At 47.0% G+C, this 18,278-nt stretch overlaps 1 protein-coding gene across 2 annotated transcripts in view; it reads left to right on the top strand.

The window, feature by feature from the left end:
- The window catches only part of LOC126535555 (G2/mitotic-specific cyclin-B-like), a 71,087-nt gene that overhangs the window by 48,303 nt on the left and 4,506 nt on the right, over positions 1–18,278 (top strand). For both annotated transcript variants that reach the window (XM_050182383.3, XM_055073198.2), the window contains exons 5-7: positions 307–543; positions 3,208–3,353; positions 14,650–14,758. In XM_050182383.3, coding sequence (XP_050038340.1) covers positions 307–543; positions 3,208–3,353; positions 14,650–14,758 — 492 coding nt within the window. The remainder of the gene's footprint in view (positions 1–306; positions 544–3,207; positions 3,354–14,649; positions 14,759–18,278) is intronic.

The following is an 18,278-nucleotide window of genomic DNA, read 5'->3' as shown; positions in this document are numbered from 1 at the left end:
TTACTGTAGGGCTCATTGTTACATCCAATCAGTCTTATATAAGGTAATGCTTATAAGTGGGTTTCACTGTAATTTCTTCTGTCTGAACAAAATGTTCAAATCATTGTCCACTCGACATTTTTCGTGCAACTCAATTATAACAATACGATTTTCTTGGCACATCAAGTCCATTTGACTGTCACTGTCCTGTCAAAAATGGGTGCACACTATACTTAGTGCAATGCGCAGCATTATGTGCTGGAGCTTGCAGCAGACCGCTGTTGAATTGGCACTGTCTGTTTGACCGTACCGTGGTGTGTTTCGCAGGAGCAGAGTGTGAGCCGTTCCAAGCTTCAGTTGCTGGGCGTGTCGGCCATCTTTGTTGCTGGCAAGTTCGAGGAGATGATGCCACCCACACTTGGAGACATGATCTATGTCACCGACGGTGCGTACCAGGGCAAGGAAGTGCTGCGCATGGAGCAGCAGATCCTTCGCACGCTCGACTGGTCCCTGGGGCGACCCTCGCCCCTGCACTTCCTGCGCCGAAACTCCAAGGCAGCACAGGTGCGTCTGCATCTAAGCAGCCTGCGTATTTGGCCCGATTCATGGCTACACAGCACAGCCTTGATATTGCCACATATCGTGGCCGGGAAGAATAAGGGACTGCCAAAGGCATGAGGTACAAACGTAACTTTTTATTGTGTGAACTTGTGCCTTGAAAAAGAAGTAACACAAGAAGCACAATGATAACGGAGAACATGATCATTGGTCATCAAAATCCGATCTGCAGGTGAAGCGTGTTTGCTATTTATACATAACTCACCTTACATTCCAGCGTAAGTTCCAGATTGTACACCACCATTCGCATCGTGCAGGCAATCTGATGAAACTCTCCGATTCTACACCTTTGGTGTAGAATCGGTGAGAATGTTCGAGAAGGACTATACAGGAAGGTGCATCATGCACCAAATGGAGACATTGTAATAGTGGCCAGCTGGGGAAGAAGCGATCACAGGTAGAAGATGAGCGATATACTGTCACCGACAGATAAATCTGACACTGATAATCTGCACATGCTTGGTAATTCGGACAGCTCCGCGGCACCGCCAGTACAGTGCAGTCCACTTATAACGATATCAAGAACTATAAAATCTGATCGTTATACCCGATCGGCGCTATATCTAGACTGGAGTAAAAAAAACATGCTCTGACACCAAATTTGGCACTTTGGATAAAAAATTGCAGTCTTAGAAAGTAGCCTGTAAAAAATGAAACGTTAATTTATATCTCTAAGCAGCGTGTCAAGCGTTAGGCAGGCTTAAATAGAAATCTGCACTTGCTTTTGCGGAAGTTTCAAGTTCACAACTGCGGTGTCCATCGCGTCTAACGGCTACGTGAACACTGACGTCTGTAATTTAGTGTGCATGAAATCGGTGAGTGACTCTATCGACGACAGTGCACTTTGCGTGAACGTTGGGGGTCGGTGTCAAAGGCGGGCCACAGCCAATCTAGCCGTGACTGCTGTTGCTGTCATCGCCGCCGTCGCACCACACCGCCGTCTGTGTCGCAGCACTACCTGCACTCGGAAACTGCTTCATCGAAGCACCTAGTTTATCGCCAGTAGCGACATGCTCCCAGAGATCGCTAATGTCAGCAGCTGCTACCGTGTTGGTTTCACACAAGGTGGATTTTGCCCTTGCGCACAGTCCCCCATTTCCATTGATCGGCAGGATCACTGCTACTAGCCTTCATGATCATGCTTGTGGTTTTCAGAATCGTCGATATGGTCGACTGCGTGAGCTCGTACTTTGAGTGTTGCGAGATTTGTGGCTTCGCTCCAAACGACACAACTTTGCACTTTCTCGGCGCACCACCCTCTACTTATGCGGCGTATTTCTGCGCTCGCTGAAGGAGATGGTAGAAAGGGAGTGCAGGTGCGGTTTGCTTTGTGCTTTTTAGTCTTTTTCCCTGGATGCTCGCTGTAAATAACGTAAATAAACCTCCAGTTTTCATCGCAAAGTCCTCCTCAACCTCGGCCAACTCCCGCACCCAACGGCAAGGTCCAAATATCTGGGGGACAGCAATTGGGATTGTCCTCCAGATCACACCGTGCACACAACCCGGTTATTTGTTCACCAGTGAGCTGGTTGCCAACAGATCGTTTGTACATTGCGATGTAGGCAGTGCTCTTCATCCTCCAGAGGCTTGCACAGAGCCAAATTGAAACTGCTTGCTCCACCCACTGCAGACGAAACTGTGGCCACTATAGACTCGATCATGGACGGTGACCTTGCTGCTCTGAAGCTACACAGCCGGCGCTTGCACCTAGTCAAACAACTGCGAATGAAACTGCGGTCGCTATCAAAGTGATAATGGGTGGCCACTGCGCTGTTTTTAAGCCACGCAGCCAATGTGGTGCTTTGTGTGACGGTAAACTCAAAGATAAAGGCTTTAAGGGCGCCAATAGGCACGAAGCGTTCTGGCTTTGTGCTCATTCACGTATGATTTCTGCTGATGACTATGACGATTCGGATTCCAGTGCTTCGTTTCATTTGTACGATGGTGCCATTTTTGCTCTTTTGCGGCGCTTGCCAAATGCCACGATTTCATTGAATTAAGCAATGGGTGGCCAAAAGAGTCCGAATGAATGAGGTTGATTGCATTAAATGATGCATACTCCTGCCGGGACCAGAGGATGAAAATGAATTATCCAGTTTTCTGTAATAACGAGGTTTTACTGTAGTGTACTCCTGTAGTGTACGCCTGTACTCCTTTCCAAATACAATGTTTGTCCCCTCAGCATTTTTCGTGCAGTTCAGTTATAACAGAATCAAGTGCAACACTGGAATTTTCTGAGTATCTTAATATTACAGGTCGTTTAACTGCGCAAAAATTTGAATACTTGCAGAAGTGCACACCTGCTTCGTACGTCGACCTGCGTGAAACTGGATAAACACCACAGTGCACGAAAGACCCGGCGCTTCGTGCGGGTTCCCCTTCTATGTTTATGCTGCTTTCTTTGTACCTCATTGGGCATGAAGGCTGGACCTTTGCAATTTTTGTGTTTAATAGTGTTTGCAAAACATGGTTATACATAGTAAAAAAATTGCTACGTGGGATGCTGTTTCACATCCTTAGAATCCCTTGAATTTCTCTGCCCAAGCAGTGATGAGACGGTGGACACTGAAAAGTACACTTCCACGTTATTGCGGCTTTAATGCAATGCAGGCTGACATTGTGGAGCACAACCTGGCCAAGTTGGTGCTGGAACTGTGCCTGCTGGACTACCCCATGGCATGGGTGCTACCCTCGGAACAGGCTGCTGCGGCCCTCTGCCTCTCCCTGCGATTGTTTGACCGGGAGGGCCAGCACAGGTGTGACATGCATGTGAACGCTGCCTGTACTGGTGCAAGTGTTAGTCGAACTTCGATATAAACACATAGCTATAACAAGTTATCTGGTATGTATTAAGTAAATAACAAGTTTGTTGGCAATGCTTTAAATTATAGTAAGGAGGTGATCTACTGCTATAGTAAAATTAAAAATGTGGTATCCAACTCCATCAGTTATAGTGAAGCAAATACATATTCTAGCAAAAGCGTGGTGACGAAACAGTGCATGTTAGGCCTAGCAGCCTAACTAGTGTGGCTGACTGAGCGGCTGGTGACAAGCCAGCCACTCTGCCCTCGCACTCGTAGACCTTGTGATTGCGAGATCAGACCCTGGCTGGACTGACAGCCGCAATAACAGAGTACGGATTCACATGCAGTCCTCTCCATGTCCAAAAGGTTTGCCGGCAGCAAAATGTTGCAATAGCAACTTGAAATTCCATACTGGATGCGCATATGTTTTGACAATGGTTTGGCTGGTTTGTCTGCACTTGCCAAGCCTACGTTGTGATACAGCGTTTTAACATCGATCGCACAGTTGCATATTTGTGGCAGTGCAGAGCATTCATGTGTACTGAATTTTTTTGCACATTCCCCACACCAAAAATTCGGAGAATTTATAAAAATTTAGCAATCATGCCTGCTACATTTCCTGCAGGCACGAGAAAGCAACCATGGTGGGTCCCACCATGGTTGCTTAGTGGCTTTGGGGTTGTGCTGCTAAGGATGAGGTCCTGGCCACGGTGGTTGCATTTCGATGGGGGCAAAATGCAAAAACACCCGTGAACTTAGATTTACGTGCGCGTGAAACAACCCGAGGTGGTCAAAATTAATCGGGAGTCCCCACTATGGCTATTCAGATATTGGATATTCAGATTGTTTTTTTTTTTTTTTTGCATAAAGCCCCATAACTTATTCTTTTTTTTTTTTTTGTAGCTTCAGCGCCACAAACCTGCACTAACGAGAAGCCACACCTCAAGGCAAAGTTGAAGTGCACTCATCCCTTTTTCATGGCCTCCCATGCTCTCAAACTACCATTTTGTTTTTGCTGGGTTACCCATTGGTGAATAGTGCAGAGCTTTCCATTCGGACCATGAAGCTGGTGCAGAGAAGCTAAGAGAGAAGGCTCGTTCTCGAGTGTGTCAAATGTTTATTTTGGGAGACCTCGGTGCCAATGTTGACTTTGACATCTACTGGCTGGCCTACCACGGCATGCTTGAAGATGTAGTGACAGTTTTTCAGCAATTCCTGCAGACTTCAGAGCAAGCTGGGCACAGTGGACGAGTGGTGCTTTCTGCCACACCCTTGGTGTGGTTTCGGACAACTGTTCTTACTGAAGGATAAAATATGGCTGGGTTTCACTGTGTGAATAACTACTGCTTTTGTCCTGTTTCGAAGTACAGTTAAACCTTTATATAACAAGCTTCAATATAAATTCTCGATATAACAAAGTATCTTAGGCTTTATGACTTGTTCATAGAATGCCATGAATTTTGAACCTCATTATAACAAGTGTGTTTGTGTGTACTATCCCTGTGTACCTATGAAAGTCACATAGAGAAATTTATTGTACTCCACTAATTCCTAAATTATCCAATACATGACATGGATGCAATCCATTGTAGAATGTCCCTATCTGAAGCCAGCCTGTTTTCTTTTTTTTACTGTAGTGAGATGTTGCCATGGTTCTATTTTCATTTCATTAAACTGAAGCTTTCTTTGCCTCTTCCTCTGACTTTTCTGCTGCTGCAGCTGTCTTGCACGCCTCATTGTGGGGTGGTTCAGAATGGGCATATACATGGCAGGGGTGTGACAAAAAGGAAAAATGTGAGCAACTCATTCGGATTTTTCCATCGCATGTGTACAGTGCCCTCTGGAGCTCCCTAGGCGTCACCGGAATACCCTCTTGTCGGCTGTAATTATCCATGACCCCTCACAAAAGCATTGCAGAAACTGCAGCGCTTGCCTTTCCACTAACATGCAACCCTCCAGAGGGGAGGCTGGTAGAGAGAGCAGGTAGAAAATGGGTAGAAACAAGGTAGCTGTGGAATTGGGGTGTCTACCAACTGGGAAAACCGGGAATTCACGGGGATCTTGAATAGTAAAGAAATACTCCGAGAAAACTCGGTGAATATGTGCTTCTGTCAGGGAAAACCAGCTGTCATATTATTGAAAGGAAATGATTCGCCCTATTGCTGGCTGGAGTAAAAGAGAGGAGTTGTAACAAATTGTCTTCAATGCCGTGTCACCGGCTGGAGGAGTTGCCTGTGTACAGTGAACAACCGATTTTCCGGACACCCGATTTTCGGGACATGCCCGATAATGTGAACGGCTTCGCGGCACCATGTGCACGTATCCCATAGTCAATATATAAGTCGTCCAATTTTCGTAACATTTTGCCACGACCGCAAGTCCGAAACTGTATTAATCAAAGCCAACACTGCCGTTTTTATTCTCGCCGCCTCGAATTGGCGCTCGCATGCAGATGCATTGGAAGCCATAGCCACCACTGCGGCAACGCTAGACCTAGCTACTTCAACATGCACTACTAATCTTTTTGCTGTTCGGTGCCGGGTATTTCATTAAAACAATTCGCCGCTCTCGGCAATAGCACCGACACTCCACCTTTGTAATCCTCGCCAATGGCTTTGAAGCTCGGAAAGCACGACACATTGCATAATTCCGGTTCCCAAAAGTCAGCTTTGCCTCAACATAGTAGCTCTATGCGGTGAAGCATGCCAAGAGTGGGAACGGGCAATTCTCACGGTACAGTTGTGTTAGTTGTGTATTCCTGAATTACAAACGCGTGCACCCGCCATCGCCTATCGCAGTACGAGCACCGATATGTCTAATAGTATGCTGGCAATGCCGCAGCTCCTGCCTTTCCGTCTGGTCTATGGATAGTCTTTGGTGGCCATGTTGGTGGTTGAATCTGTTCGCAGCAAATGCTGCAGAAAAAAAAATGCAGTTCACTACATCCGAATTCTAGCACGTTATGGCCAATTTCTATTAAAACTTTGCCGGGGCCAGAAAATTTGTGTTGCCCTGAAATTTGTACGAGCCATAATCGGGACCGAGGTTCTATTGTATTGTGCCTGGTCTCGCAGCGTTCCATGCATCAGCGAGAATGTGCATGGCTGACAGCAAGTCCAGGCTGCAACTTTTTCCACTGTCTAGGCATGTCGCCATGCAACGTGGTAGGCCTGAATGGTACAGGCCTTCACGTTCTTGATGCCCCGATTCATGGGCTGGAGGATGCTTGGGGTGTTCGGTGGCAGGAAACTTAATTTCAAGTGCCTTCAAATTTTTGACAAGGCTATGGGCATGGCAGTTAATAAAAGAATCGCCTTGGTATTCTGTTCCTCAAACCTTTGATCTCTGAGGCTCAGGCCTGAGACCTTGAACAATGGTTTTGTAATCCAGGCTTTGGTGTTAGCTTCATACTACATGGGGAGACTTTTGATTTTTTTAAAGCATTTTTGACTTTGTTTTGTCAATAACCAAAAGCAGAAGCTTTTTTATTCCAGACATGTTGGCACACAGAACAGCAATTCTCTTTATTTTTGCCTCCATGGCAAGGATCTCCAGAGACTCTTGTCTGGCAGAAACTTGTAAAAGGCAGTTTCATTGCAGTTCAAAATGTCGTCTGAAAAAAAAAAAATGGCGGAGCAATGTTCGCAGCTTTTTAGTGCAGTAATTCACAAGTGTTATCACCGGCACTACTTTCGCCGCAAGTTTTCGTAAACACGTGGCTTCCTAAAGTTAGGGGCCTGACCTTCATTTCCCCTATGCAGTGAAAGCCTTTTGCTTCAGTGGGTGGCCAGAAATGGGAATGCACTGTGCAGCTATTGTGCCCAGGCATCGTCGTGTCTTCAAGTTGTAGGTATGCCTACAACTTGAAGCCTTGGCAGAGGCTTATCTTCTGGGCCGCAGCACATTATTCAATCGCTCCTAGAATCTTCGTTTTTGATGTAGCCCGAGATGGTCTTTCTAAATGCGGAATTCCTGTGTTACTTCAGCCTATGACTGGCCGCTCTGCATGATGGCAGCTTTCTGCACCATTGTCGTCTTATACCTGCAGCGAATCATTGCTGCTACTAGCTGCAAAGGCAGCAGTTGGTGACATGCCGAGTGTCTTGTAGATACGTAGTGTTGAAGCTGGTCAGTCTAGGCACCCGTACGCTTCATGCTGTGAAAACCTCATGCTCAAAACTTCAGTATCACAGTGGTTACTACATAGCATGTTCAAAGAACAAACAAGGAATGGCAGATGGTGCATTGTGCAACACAACAGCAGACAGAAGTCTCAGCGATAACAATCAACTATACTGGAACCAGAAAATGACAATGCCAGAATGCCTGCGAGCAATATATCACTGTTTACACAATTTACCCCGTTTGACTTACTAAAGTATGGCCTCAGATTCAACCACATAAATGCACTGTCGGATTCCTTAACTTCCCTGGACAGCTTTATCAGTGGCTGTGGGGGGTTTCCAACTGACAACAGCACTGCCGTCAGAGTCCGGATTATCGGATTGCAAGCCCTAGATCATCTGAGATTCTGGTCGTTATACATACCGTCATAGGGAGAATGACGGTGCCGCAAAGACTGGATGCAGTCGCCGACCGTTTATTCGAACCTCACGGGGACTGCGGAAATGTCCGAATAAACAGGTGTCCGAAAAAGCAGATTAAGAAAAAAAGAAATATTTTTAGTTCCATGCACTTATTTGGGCTCTGCAGTAGGCTTGAAGAAATCGTGAATGCGCGTTGCACGCTGTTCTGTTTACACGCAATCAGATAAGCCTGAATATCGGAGAGGGTCCTACGGTCACTATAGCCGGCTGAAAGCACAGTCACTGCTTGTACTAGCTCCGCATGCGACGGCAGTGTAGCACATGGTGCGTCATTTTCAGACTATAAGTCATCGTCCGGCGGTGCAGCAGAAACCTGACGAATGATCTTGCAGTCATAGAGTTCTGTGCATGTCAGTACAGCATGTCAGCACCTGTGAAACTGTCAAATGAGATGGTGTCCGGAATCGCAACGCAACCACTGTGCAGGTCCTCGCAGAACATTTTTGGCATCAGTAGGGAGCACATCGGAAGGCGACAAATCCTAGGCCTCCCAGCACCCACTTGCCGGCATGCCCCAGCACAGTCTGCGCGGGCACTGTTGGCGCCATTAGACACTTGATGCGATGTTTCCGTATGCCACTTTGGATCACCGCAACCTCGATACGGCATACAAAGCAAGCACCACCATGCCGTCACGCCGACACCAGTCGTACAAATGAAAAACGTAGCCTACTCTCAGCGTCGTGCACGAAGAAACAAACAAATCGGCTGCTAGATTGTCTTGACATGGCTTACTGAGCTGAGACTGGAACTGCTGTAGCAACTCTATCGAACCAGGCAGAAACGATGATGATGAGCGGGGATTTCCAATAGCACCACTTTGTGGGGCAGCAAGGAGGCTCCGTTCAAAACAATGGTTCTCAGCTAGTCGAACCATGCACCTGTCAGTCGGTGCATTGTGCTCTTGATCGAGTTCGCTCAAGGAGTTTGCGAAAAATCGGACGAGAGATTACAAGGTGTCCGAACTTTCGGCAGTTGTTATACATTATGGTCTATGGAGAGAATGGCGGTGCTGCGAAGCAGACCAAATAATCGAGCATGTCCGAATTTTTGGAGTCCGGAAAATCAGTCGGCGACTGTAATAGAGTACGTCCAAATGATTGGTCACTGATTCTATCGCACACTATGGACTGTGCGACTTCCATGTTGCGACGCTGCCTTTGGTGTAACTAGCACTGTCTGTAAATGCCAGCAGCGATGACTGCACTTTATTGTTTCCCTGCGTTCGAAGACCTCGCAACAAGAATTTCACAGTTATTTAGCGCTCCCCTTCACAGCAGTCATCGCACACATAGGTACCCATGAAGCGATGCATGACGTTCCTATGAGCAGTCAAGTGACATTGGTTTGGTAGTTTTCCAATACTCTCCTTTGCCAACTGTTGAGAGTTGTTCAAATCATTGCGATGCTTTGTCACTCCCCAAGATTAATAAACGTGATCACAAAATGTCACCTAATCCATCCGCTCACCAGGCTGTGCATTTGCCGCATTCTATAATGCACGAGCAAGCACTGTCACAGTGCATTCGTTGCATTCACAACTCCGCGCATGGTCTTTTTTTTTAATGTCATCTGACCATTGAGCTGTTATACAGGATGGAACCATGCATAGCCATGATGGCGATTTTGCTGCGGTCACTTGACTCCGAGCTGTTGGAGCTCGCCGTGCCACCTCTGCTACCACAGCTTTTTTGTTACTGCTCCTTCTTTGTTTGCTCAGCATCCCCTCCTCCACATTCGATTTGGTCGATGCACCTTGTTAAGAAGTAAGCTGCCTTGCTTGTCTGTGCAACTATAACTGGTATTTCATCTCGCATGGCTGCACTTTAAGCAGTATGTGCAGTGCTCCCACTCCCGCACCAAATTTTGCCAAGCAAGAGTTCAAGTGTCATCCTGATAAAGAAAATAACATTTTGCACTGAAGTGCACCAAAATGATTGGCTGTGCTATACGTGTGGCAGCAGCAGTGGTCTGCAGGGGTGCGATCGGAGATCGTTGTTTCGCACGTTCGTTCGGTTCCCGGCGCGCGTGATTGGCCTACTCCGCGCTGACATTGCCAGCCGCAGGGTGCGGCCATGTTTTTGGTGACGTCAAAATGACTACACGCTCCTGTCAATCATCCTCCCACCGAGCATTTCGTCTGCTAGGCGCCGAACCCGACGGGAGCTGGGAAGTTTGGAGCGATCATACGGCTTCGCATGGTGCGTCTCGTGGATTGGATTGGATAAAACCGGCTGCTGCGGCATGGCACGTTTCGATCCAATCCATAGTTGAATTCGAGAAAATGTCGCTTCCGTTGGGAACTTGCGTTGTTGCGCTGGCGTTTCTAGAGGAAGGAGGAGAGCGGGTGGCGGTGCGAAACGCATTTGAAGAAATGGCAGGAAGTGAATTCCGGCTTTGTTTTAGTTTCTTGAAACAAATAATTCGTTGGTTGTACAGCAAAATCAACCCCATCATCGGTGTCGGCAAGCCACTGGAATGTTGTCGCTGCCTCTTGAAAAGTGCGCCACTCTTCCCGTCGTTTCTATTTCTTTCTTCATCTCTCTGTGCGCGACACCACCTAGGGACGACGCAAAGAAACTAATAGTTATACATTGCAGTAGTCGCACGCACTACTATTTGAAAAAGTCTTTGGGCTTGAGAAGGAAAAATACATTTTTTTTAGATAATGCTTTCAATCAATTGGGAGACGAGAAACATTTCGTTTTGTAATATACTGTTCGCAAGCATACGACAAACGACGGAAGTAAACTTCCGGGGAGGTCACCGCTTCTTGATTGGCTGCTCTCTCCGCCCCGTTGTCACAAATTTTGCATACTGCCACTGTGTGACGTTGCAGCCACTGAACAGAACACGTATCAAACAAATATCTCCGATTGCGCCCCAGGCGTGCACAGCATGCATCACTAAAGTGGCCCGACAAATCGAACTTCACGTTGTCTATACATTGCTGAACGACAGTTCGGGCTCAACATGGGCCGGCTAACAGTCCAAATAATCTGAACTTCAACATATCGAAATTCGCCACAAAGCTAGCGGCTTTGCACAGGTGGAAAGTCGCTCGCAAAAAGTGGTTAGTGTGCCGTATTCTCAGATGACCACTTTTGGGGATAGGTTCACTTTAGCGAGATTTCTTGTCACTACCATCAGATGCATCAGCGTCGCCAGGTGCTCTAGATCACCTCACACTGTCTTCATGGGATGGAAAAATGTTGCGAATGGGCAAGTAATAAATGCTTCGCCTAACTTGAGACATGCAATTTGCACATAAGCTACCTAAATACGGGCATTCATGAATGACTGAGCGGAAGTTATGTGCCCCATGTGTTCGCTCGGTAGCTGGTGCCCCTGCACAGCAACCGCACCTGTCCTGTAGCAGACATTCGGAATAATGCTCACTTCGAGCATTCTCTCTCTCCTTTCGTCCTCCAATAAGTGTTGTTATCCCTTACATATTTAACAACAAAGTAATACAGTAGAACCCCGTTGATGTTTTTAAAGGGACCGTGGAAAACGTAAACATGAGGAAGGGCACAAATCGCCACAGAACAAAATCGGAAACAGTCCAAGTGGCTGCCAGTGCTGTTACTAAATGTCTTGGTGCTCGTATTATGACTAAGCACTGCAGAAAAGTGTGTCTAACTAAGGGGCACGTATGGTGTTGCGCGACAGTGGCTACTACTGCAATACAGTCAAACCTCAATATATCAGACATGGATATATCAAATTATTGCATATCTCACACTTTCTATATCACCTGGAAAATCTTATGCATTCTTTATTTTCTATTTTGAACAGGGTCGGACATAAAATGGATATATCGAATTCCGCCACCCCAGTCCACAAGCGTTATGGGAGGCAGTGAGCTCTCCCATAACGCCCTCGGAGATAGTGTTGGAGCAATGGGCATTCGAGACTGCTGTGCATTATAGCTGCAGACATCGAAAGCGCCGAGGGTGCCATTTGAACGTAGCGGCGTACACACTTAGCTGCTTGGCATGTTTGGCAACCACTCGGCAATATCACTCTGGACAATATCGACGCATTGCATTTGCTGCGCCTCGCTAGGAATGGCAGTTTGCATCCACAAAGACATGCGACAGCATGTGCTTGTTGGGCTCACTCATAGATGCCTTGGCAGACACCACTTCATACTTCGTTATTGACAATGTTGCAAAATGCTTTGTTTAACTGACTTGGAGATAGTAGTGGAAGTAGCGGCCAAGTGAAGGTGCTGCCGAGGTTGATCCCGCAAGCGCTGATGCTGTCCCGCTCCCGAATTCAATTCAGGCTGTAGCTGCTGTGGCCCTTTTTTTGCCGCTGCTGCGACGCAATAGAAGGCACTGGCCTATTACTTATGGATCATTTAGACTATGTTGAAGACGCCGTGGTTAAGCACGCAGCTGCCAATAAGAAGCAGGCTACATTGCTTTAGTCAAAGAAAGAAGTACTTTCAGCCAAAGAAAAAAAGTTTGTGTGAAGCTTCAAACAAGTATTACTGTGCCATGATTGGGCCGCGGTCAGGAATCGTTGTTCGGACCGTGCGATTGGCCAGGCCATGCAGATTTTGCTCGGACAGTCTGCACGGCATAGGCCATTTGTGCGTGACTCAACCGAATGTGCGCTCTGAACAACAATCCCCGATTGAGCCCTTGGTTCATTGATTTATTTTTTACACGATTTTATATATCAAATTTTGGCTATATCGAACTATTTCGCGATCACCGCGCTGTTCGATATATCGTGGTTCGACTGTATTTTGTGTATGCTTCACTGCATAACTTGGTAACACACACACTTCCGCACATGTTTCACTGGCCACACCGAGGTGAGTGGGTTCTCGCAGACAAGGTGCTTGACCCGAGCAGGCGCCTCTTCATCCCAGTGTTAACTCCGCAGACAATGGCTGCCGCATGTGTCAATCACTTCTACGCTGCGTGAGACGGCAGCACAAGATATCTTCCAGGGGCTCCCCTGCTTCAAACAGCCCCCAGCAGCCACGGCGAATTCACGAACAATACTTGGTCCACCGACAGTGTTTAATCATAGCGACGCTGAGGGGTGTTGATATGGCACACCATTGTCCCTGCAAAACAAATTGCCGCGGCAGGTGGGGAAGGCTTCCGAGGTCGCTTCTGGGAAGCTCGCGACCTTCGCAGCTGCAGCTGGCTGGGAAAATTTTGTAGGTCGGTACCCTTTCAGGCCGTAACAAGGTGCCAAAATGCAACAGAGTGAATACTGGCTGTGCTTCCAGCTATTACCACCACAGAGTTGGTCATTCTTTCTCTAAAAGCACAAGTTTGCTAATGCAGTAGACTCTGCTTAAGGGGGGAGGCTACCCTGGGGACCAAACTTTATTTTTTAAGATATCCGAATGAAACTTTCAGGGTACGTTCACACCACCGAACTATGAGGAACTGGAAAGTTTCATGAAGATGTGTTTATTAGTTCCAGAGTTATTGAGGTCTAACTAGGTGGTTCATGTATATGCTTGATGAAGAGCCTGGAGAAATGCCAGGAGAAAATGAGGCTTAAAGTCAACACGTGTTTTTTTATTAGGAAGCTCCTGCAGAGCTTTTAATTAGCTCTTGCGGCTCCAGGCACACTCAAGTGTCGGATTTTCTAATGGCGACAGCTGACAGCACAGTTCCGCCACTGAGAGCTTCTACGCAGTCGGCACTCTCTGCGAAAGATCGGAAGTTCAATGCTCGTGCAAGTCGCATATTGCGCTTCCGCACACCGAACATCTGCACTGTCTTGGGCTTGGTTGCCGGCATCACCTGCAGCAAAGAACTAGCGAAAAAAAAGAAAGCTGCGAAAATCATCTAAAAGATATAGCGCAAGGCGATGAGCAGCTTGCAAGCGCCTGGTGTCAGCTGAGGCGGACGGAGCAAGGGGCAACAACGATGCAAGTGCGGTGGGCGCGCCATCGAAGGGAGCCGCCGCTGCCGCCGCCCGCGCAGCAGCCAATGGCGGGCGCGCTTTAGCCTGCGTGATTTGAATGCGCTGCTCCCGCCGATAAGCGCTCTGCATCGCATCACGGGAAAATGCCAATAGCGCCTCAACTGCGCCGTTGCTTTTGCAAGGCGGCAAAACAAGGAATTCACGGTCAAAATGACACCAAGATGGCGCAGGCAGGCTGCATAGGCCGGGGATTGGCGCGTGTGCGAAGTTTGACTTCATTTCGGCATTTGCACGTGTTTTGTGGGCCGCGGTGGCCTCAAAAGTAGCGTTTCTTTTGTACCTTGCGGTTAAATTAGGTGCTGGAAAATTCGTTTTTATCACACCAGTGATTCGTAAGCATGTACATGTTCAGAGATGCACACACGTTCCTGCGTCCCTGTAGCCTTTTCGGTTGCACTACAGTGTACTATGCACCGGAATGAAATGCAGACAAGGAATAAGCACCATCGCCTCTTGTATCTTGTTACATATGGGAACTGTTATGTCTGGGCCTGCTGATAAGAGTGTCGGGGTCTCGAGAGCCTCTGTATATACACCCCAGTGTCGTACACAGGGGTAAATGTGGATAGTCAAGTTTGCCTTGTAGCTTTTTTCCTGTGTCTGCGTCTCATTCTGGCGTGATGGTATGCTATGCCATACCAACTAGTCCTACATTGGTCCATTCCATTGACGCACAGGTGGGGTGCCCTGATGTCGCACTACGGGCGCTACACTGAGGAAGCTCTGCAGCCCACCATCAAGCGCATGGCGGGACTTCTCCTCGATGCACCACAAAGCACCCACAAGGTCTGCCTCGTTTTGTTCCCTCCCATCTGTACAATTTACCAGCAGAGAGCGATAAACGTTCATTCACTGCCCCACTCTTGAACTGTCACATTGATATTGGTGCTCAATACTGTGATACACGTCAAACCCATTTATAATGAACTTGATAGTTCTGCGTAATGTATTCGTATCAGTAGTTCTTTTGTATTAGTAGTCATTTGTGTTCCGGGCGCATACGTAGCCGCAAACATTAGAAATGGTCATCTAAAGAACAAAATGCAGCGTCGTATAGCTCTTTCAGAACAGTGCCTGGTTCCTATCACCTGTAATTTCTAAACTGCAAGCGCAGCCGCATATTCAAGAGCTTGTGATGTATTTTGCTACCAGTAGAACATGACTATATTCTGCACGACATAGCAAAGCGTTCTAGTTGGCCACATGGGCAAACTTTGGAAACTGCTATGGCATGCCACTACAGTCGAACCCGACTATATCGAACCCGTTTACATCGAATTATTCTATATATCGAACAATTTCTGGTCACGGTATAGTTACAATGAGTATATATAGCAAAAATTACGCTTACATCGAACAAATATTGCAGTGACTCCCGATATATCGAACGTCAAGCGGCGGAAAAGTGCCCCCAGAAGTTGGCTTTCCCTCGCGGTAGCGGGGAAACCCGGCGGCGCGGCTCCATCAACCGCTCTCCCTACCGTGACCGCGCTGCCTCGGGCTGTTCGGGCGAGCCGTCGACACTCCCCCCTGTCGCGCATAGTGAAGTCTATTATCCTCCCTCTTTCTCTATCATCTTTCACTTCCCACTCCCTCTCCCCTGACGACGCTTCGCCGTGCTCCCTCACGGGTTGCAGAATCAAGCGTCCTTCCTTTCTTTAGATCGCTATCTATCGACACTCCCTAGCAAAAAAATGATCCTGGCCCGCCTACAGCGCTTGCTCAGACAGCCAATCAGAGGCTCTTGTGCGCTCTTCGTGCAAGATGGCGAAAGTGCGAGTTGTCTGGCTGCTTCTCTGGTTTATCGTGTTTGCGCCTTGTGGGCCTTCTCCAGCAGTGTTGCCGTGATGAAGCGGCAGAATTCGCCTTTCGTCGTGAAGATCGAAATCACAAATCGCGTCGAACGCGATGTCCCCGCAGCGTGCAAGATTCAGAGGAGCACTCTCGACACGATTAGGGCTAAAGTGGCCAGACTCGCAACCCGGTGCCCATGGCGCCCGACGCGTACGCACGGCCGTGTACGAGGCGTTCTTCCTACGTGCCGGTTTCCGCGTGCTCGGTGATGACTGCAAATTCTGATGAATGCGATGAAGCCGTTGCCGGTGTTGCCGAAGTTTGGAGCGAGCTGTCAAAATTTCAGGGACATTCGAATCAACGGTGGACGAGTTTGTGAGTGCAGATGATGGTGTCGCGACGACGGTAGATCCCGAAACGAAGACTACATCGCCGACATCGTACCGAGCACAAATGAAAGTAGGCACGTTGAGGAAAGCAACTACGGTCCTTTGCCCACATCCTCCGAAGTGATTGGTGCACTCGCATTAGTCCGGTGCTTCTGCGCGAATGCGGAAGGTTGCGGCCTCAGCTGCTCGGACTCTAGACAACGTGGGGAAGTGCGTGCGTTGCAGGCAGCGAAATTGCCCAAGCAGAAGAAAATGCAGGACTATATGCGAAACTAAGCTAGTTTCGCCAATAAAGTGATTTTATGAATGGTATGTGCTCTTATGACATCCAATTATTTAGCAGGCTTATATCGAATTATGCTCTATATCGAACTGATAGGCGTTTTTTTGCGAGTTCGATATAGCCGGGTTTGACTGTATTCTGCAAAGGTCTGTCATCACAGGCTCGGTATTATGACAGCACGTTAGCCGTACAAGAGCCATAAAATTGCGTTATGTATGTCACTTCGGGCGAGGAAATTACAATCTTCAAAAGGTAGGCTGTCGCCGTGGGCTGTTGTCGGTAATTCATAATGTTGCAAATGAAGCGCAGCCAAACTGTAATATCCTGATAATGACGTAGTAACCGCCATTCTTTTGCAACATTGTGTGATGGCAGCGGGTACTGCAGCATTCTCGCCGACTCGGGTCATGTCGACTGATATGCTTGTGCAGCTTTTCCCATGGTAAAAAGATGGTCATTCCAAATTGTTGAAACAGGTACAATGAACATGGTGCTGCACAGACAATTCTGCAAAAACTCGAGTGACGCCGTTGAGGCATCTAATATCGCGCCATGCTGTTCATGCTGTGCCCTTTCTTCCTGGAGGCCTACCTTGAAAGTGCAGGACCTTCGAGGCTTCCCAAATCACTCGCTCATCTCGAAGGCGGAATCATTGTCTTGGTTAGACTAGAGCATTGCCGGGCGCCCGCTTTGGTTGTGCTTCCGTGCTTCGGTACTTCGCGTGTGCCCTCTATTTACTGTGACCAGATGGGAAGCGTTATTTTAACAGTACAGCAATTTAAAAAGCCTTCATCATACAGTCAAGTCTCGATATAAGGAATCGTGCAGTACTGCCGAAGACGTCGTTATAGTGAAAGCCCCAAAATTAACCACTCCGCCCATCAGTTCTCAAGTTCTCATCATTTGAGCTACCCACAAAAGTGTTGCTGTTGGCTCTCGACCAACGCTGTTGCTATATTGCGTAGATTCTGCTACCAAGCACCACTAAAGCACCGAGAGTGATGCGCAGAAAGCAGACACTGAGAATTTACAGTAAACACTTGTTCATTCGAATTCTGCGGGAATGCTACGAAAATTCAAAATATACAAAATTCGAAATGAAAGTAAAAAAAATAGCACGGGTAAGGGGAGACTGGTTTGTTGAGAACATCAAATGGGATAAAATTGCATATGCTCAAAGTGTTGTGTTTATCTGAAATATCTCATTATATTTTGAATACATAGTAGTTGCTAAGATAATTAATAATTACCTTCTATTATTTGTTAAAACGATTAAAATTTACTTGCTAAAGGGAAAGTTGTAAACAACATATAGTTGGAGACTAGCGTGCATAAGAATAGCAATGCTGGAAACACATTCGAAATTGAGCGATTATTTGTCATTTTACATCCCATTGAAGTTCTGTGTTTACGGCATCAATAATAAGAGCAAATGCAAACGTAAATTAAAAAAAAATTTCTAGCTGAAAAAATTCTGCTCTCAGCGTTGCATTCTCAATACATTTAGCTTTGTGCTACAAAAGAAAGAATAGCTCTAGCTGTCCTAGGTCCAAAGATATTGATACAACAAACAAGCAAAGCGACCTAAAACCACGTTTTTAAAAAAATTTGAAAAAACAGAAACTTTACTCAGTGCAACGCCAAGGCAGTGCTATTTACATATTTCCATTCAGAATAGACTTGTAAGCCTCGTAGTAATCTGCTTGCAGCACTTCAAGCTTAATGGGTTTAGCTTCATATAGCAAAAAAAAAAAAGTGGAAAATACCACTGTAGTTCTATTGTTGCAACAAACAAGGAGCCTGAGCAAAACATTTGTTTTTGAGAAAAACGGACAATTAG

The sequence above is a fragment of the Dermacentor andersoni genome, chromosome 7 (assembly GCF_023375885.2).
Source record: "Dermacentor andersoni chromosome 7, qqDerAnde1_hic_scaffold, whole genome shotgun sequence".
In the NCBI taxonomy this organism is placed as follows: Eukaryota; Metazoa; Arthropoda; class Arachnida; order Ixodida; family Ixodidae; genus Dermacentor; species Dermacentor andersoni.
This window is presented reverse-complemented; position numbering and strand designations above follow the sequence as displayed.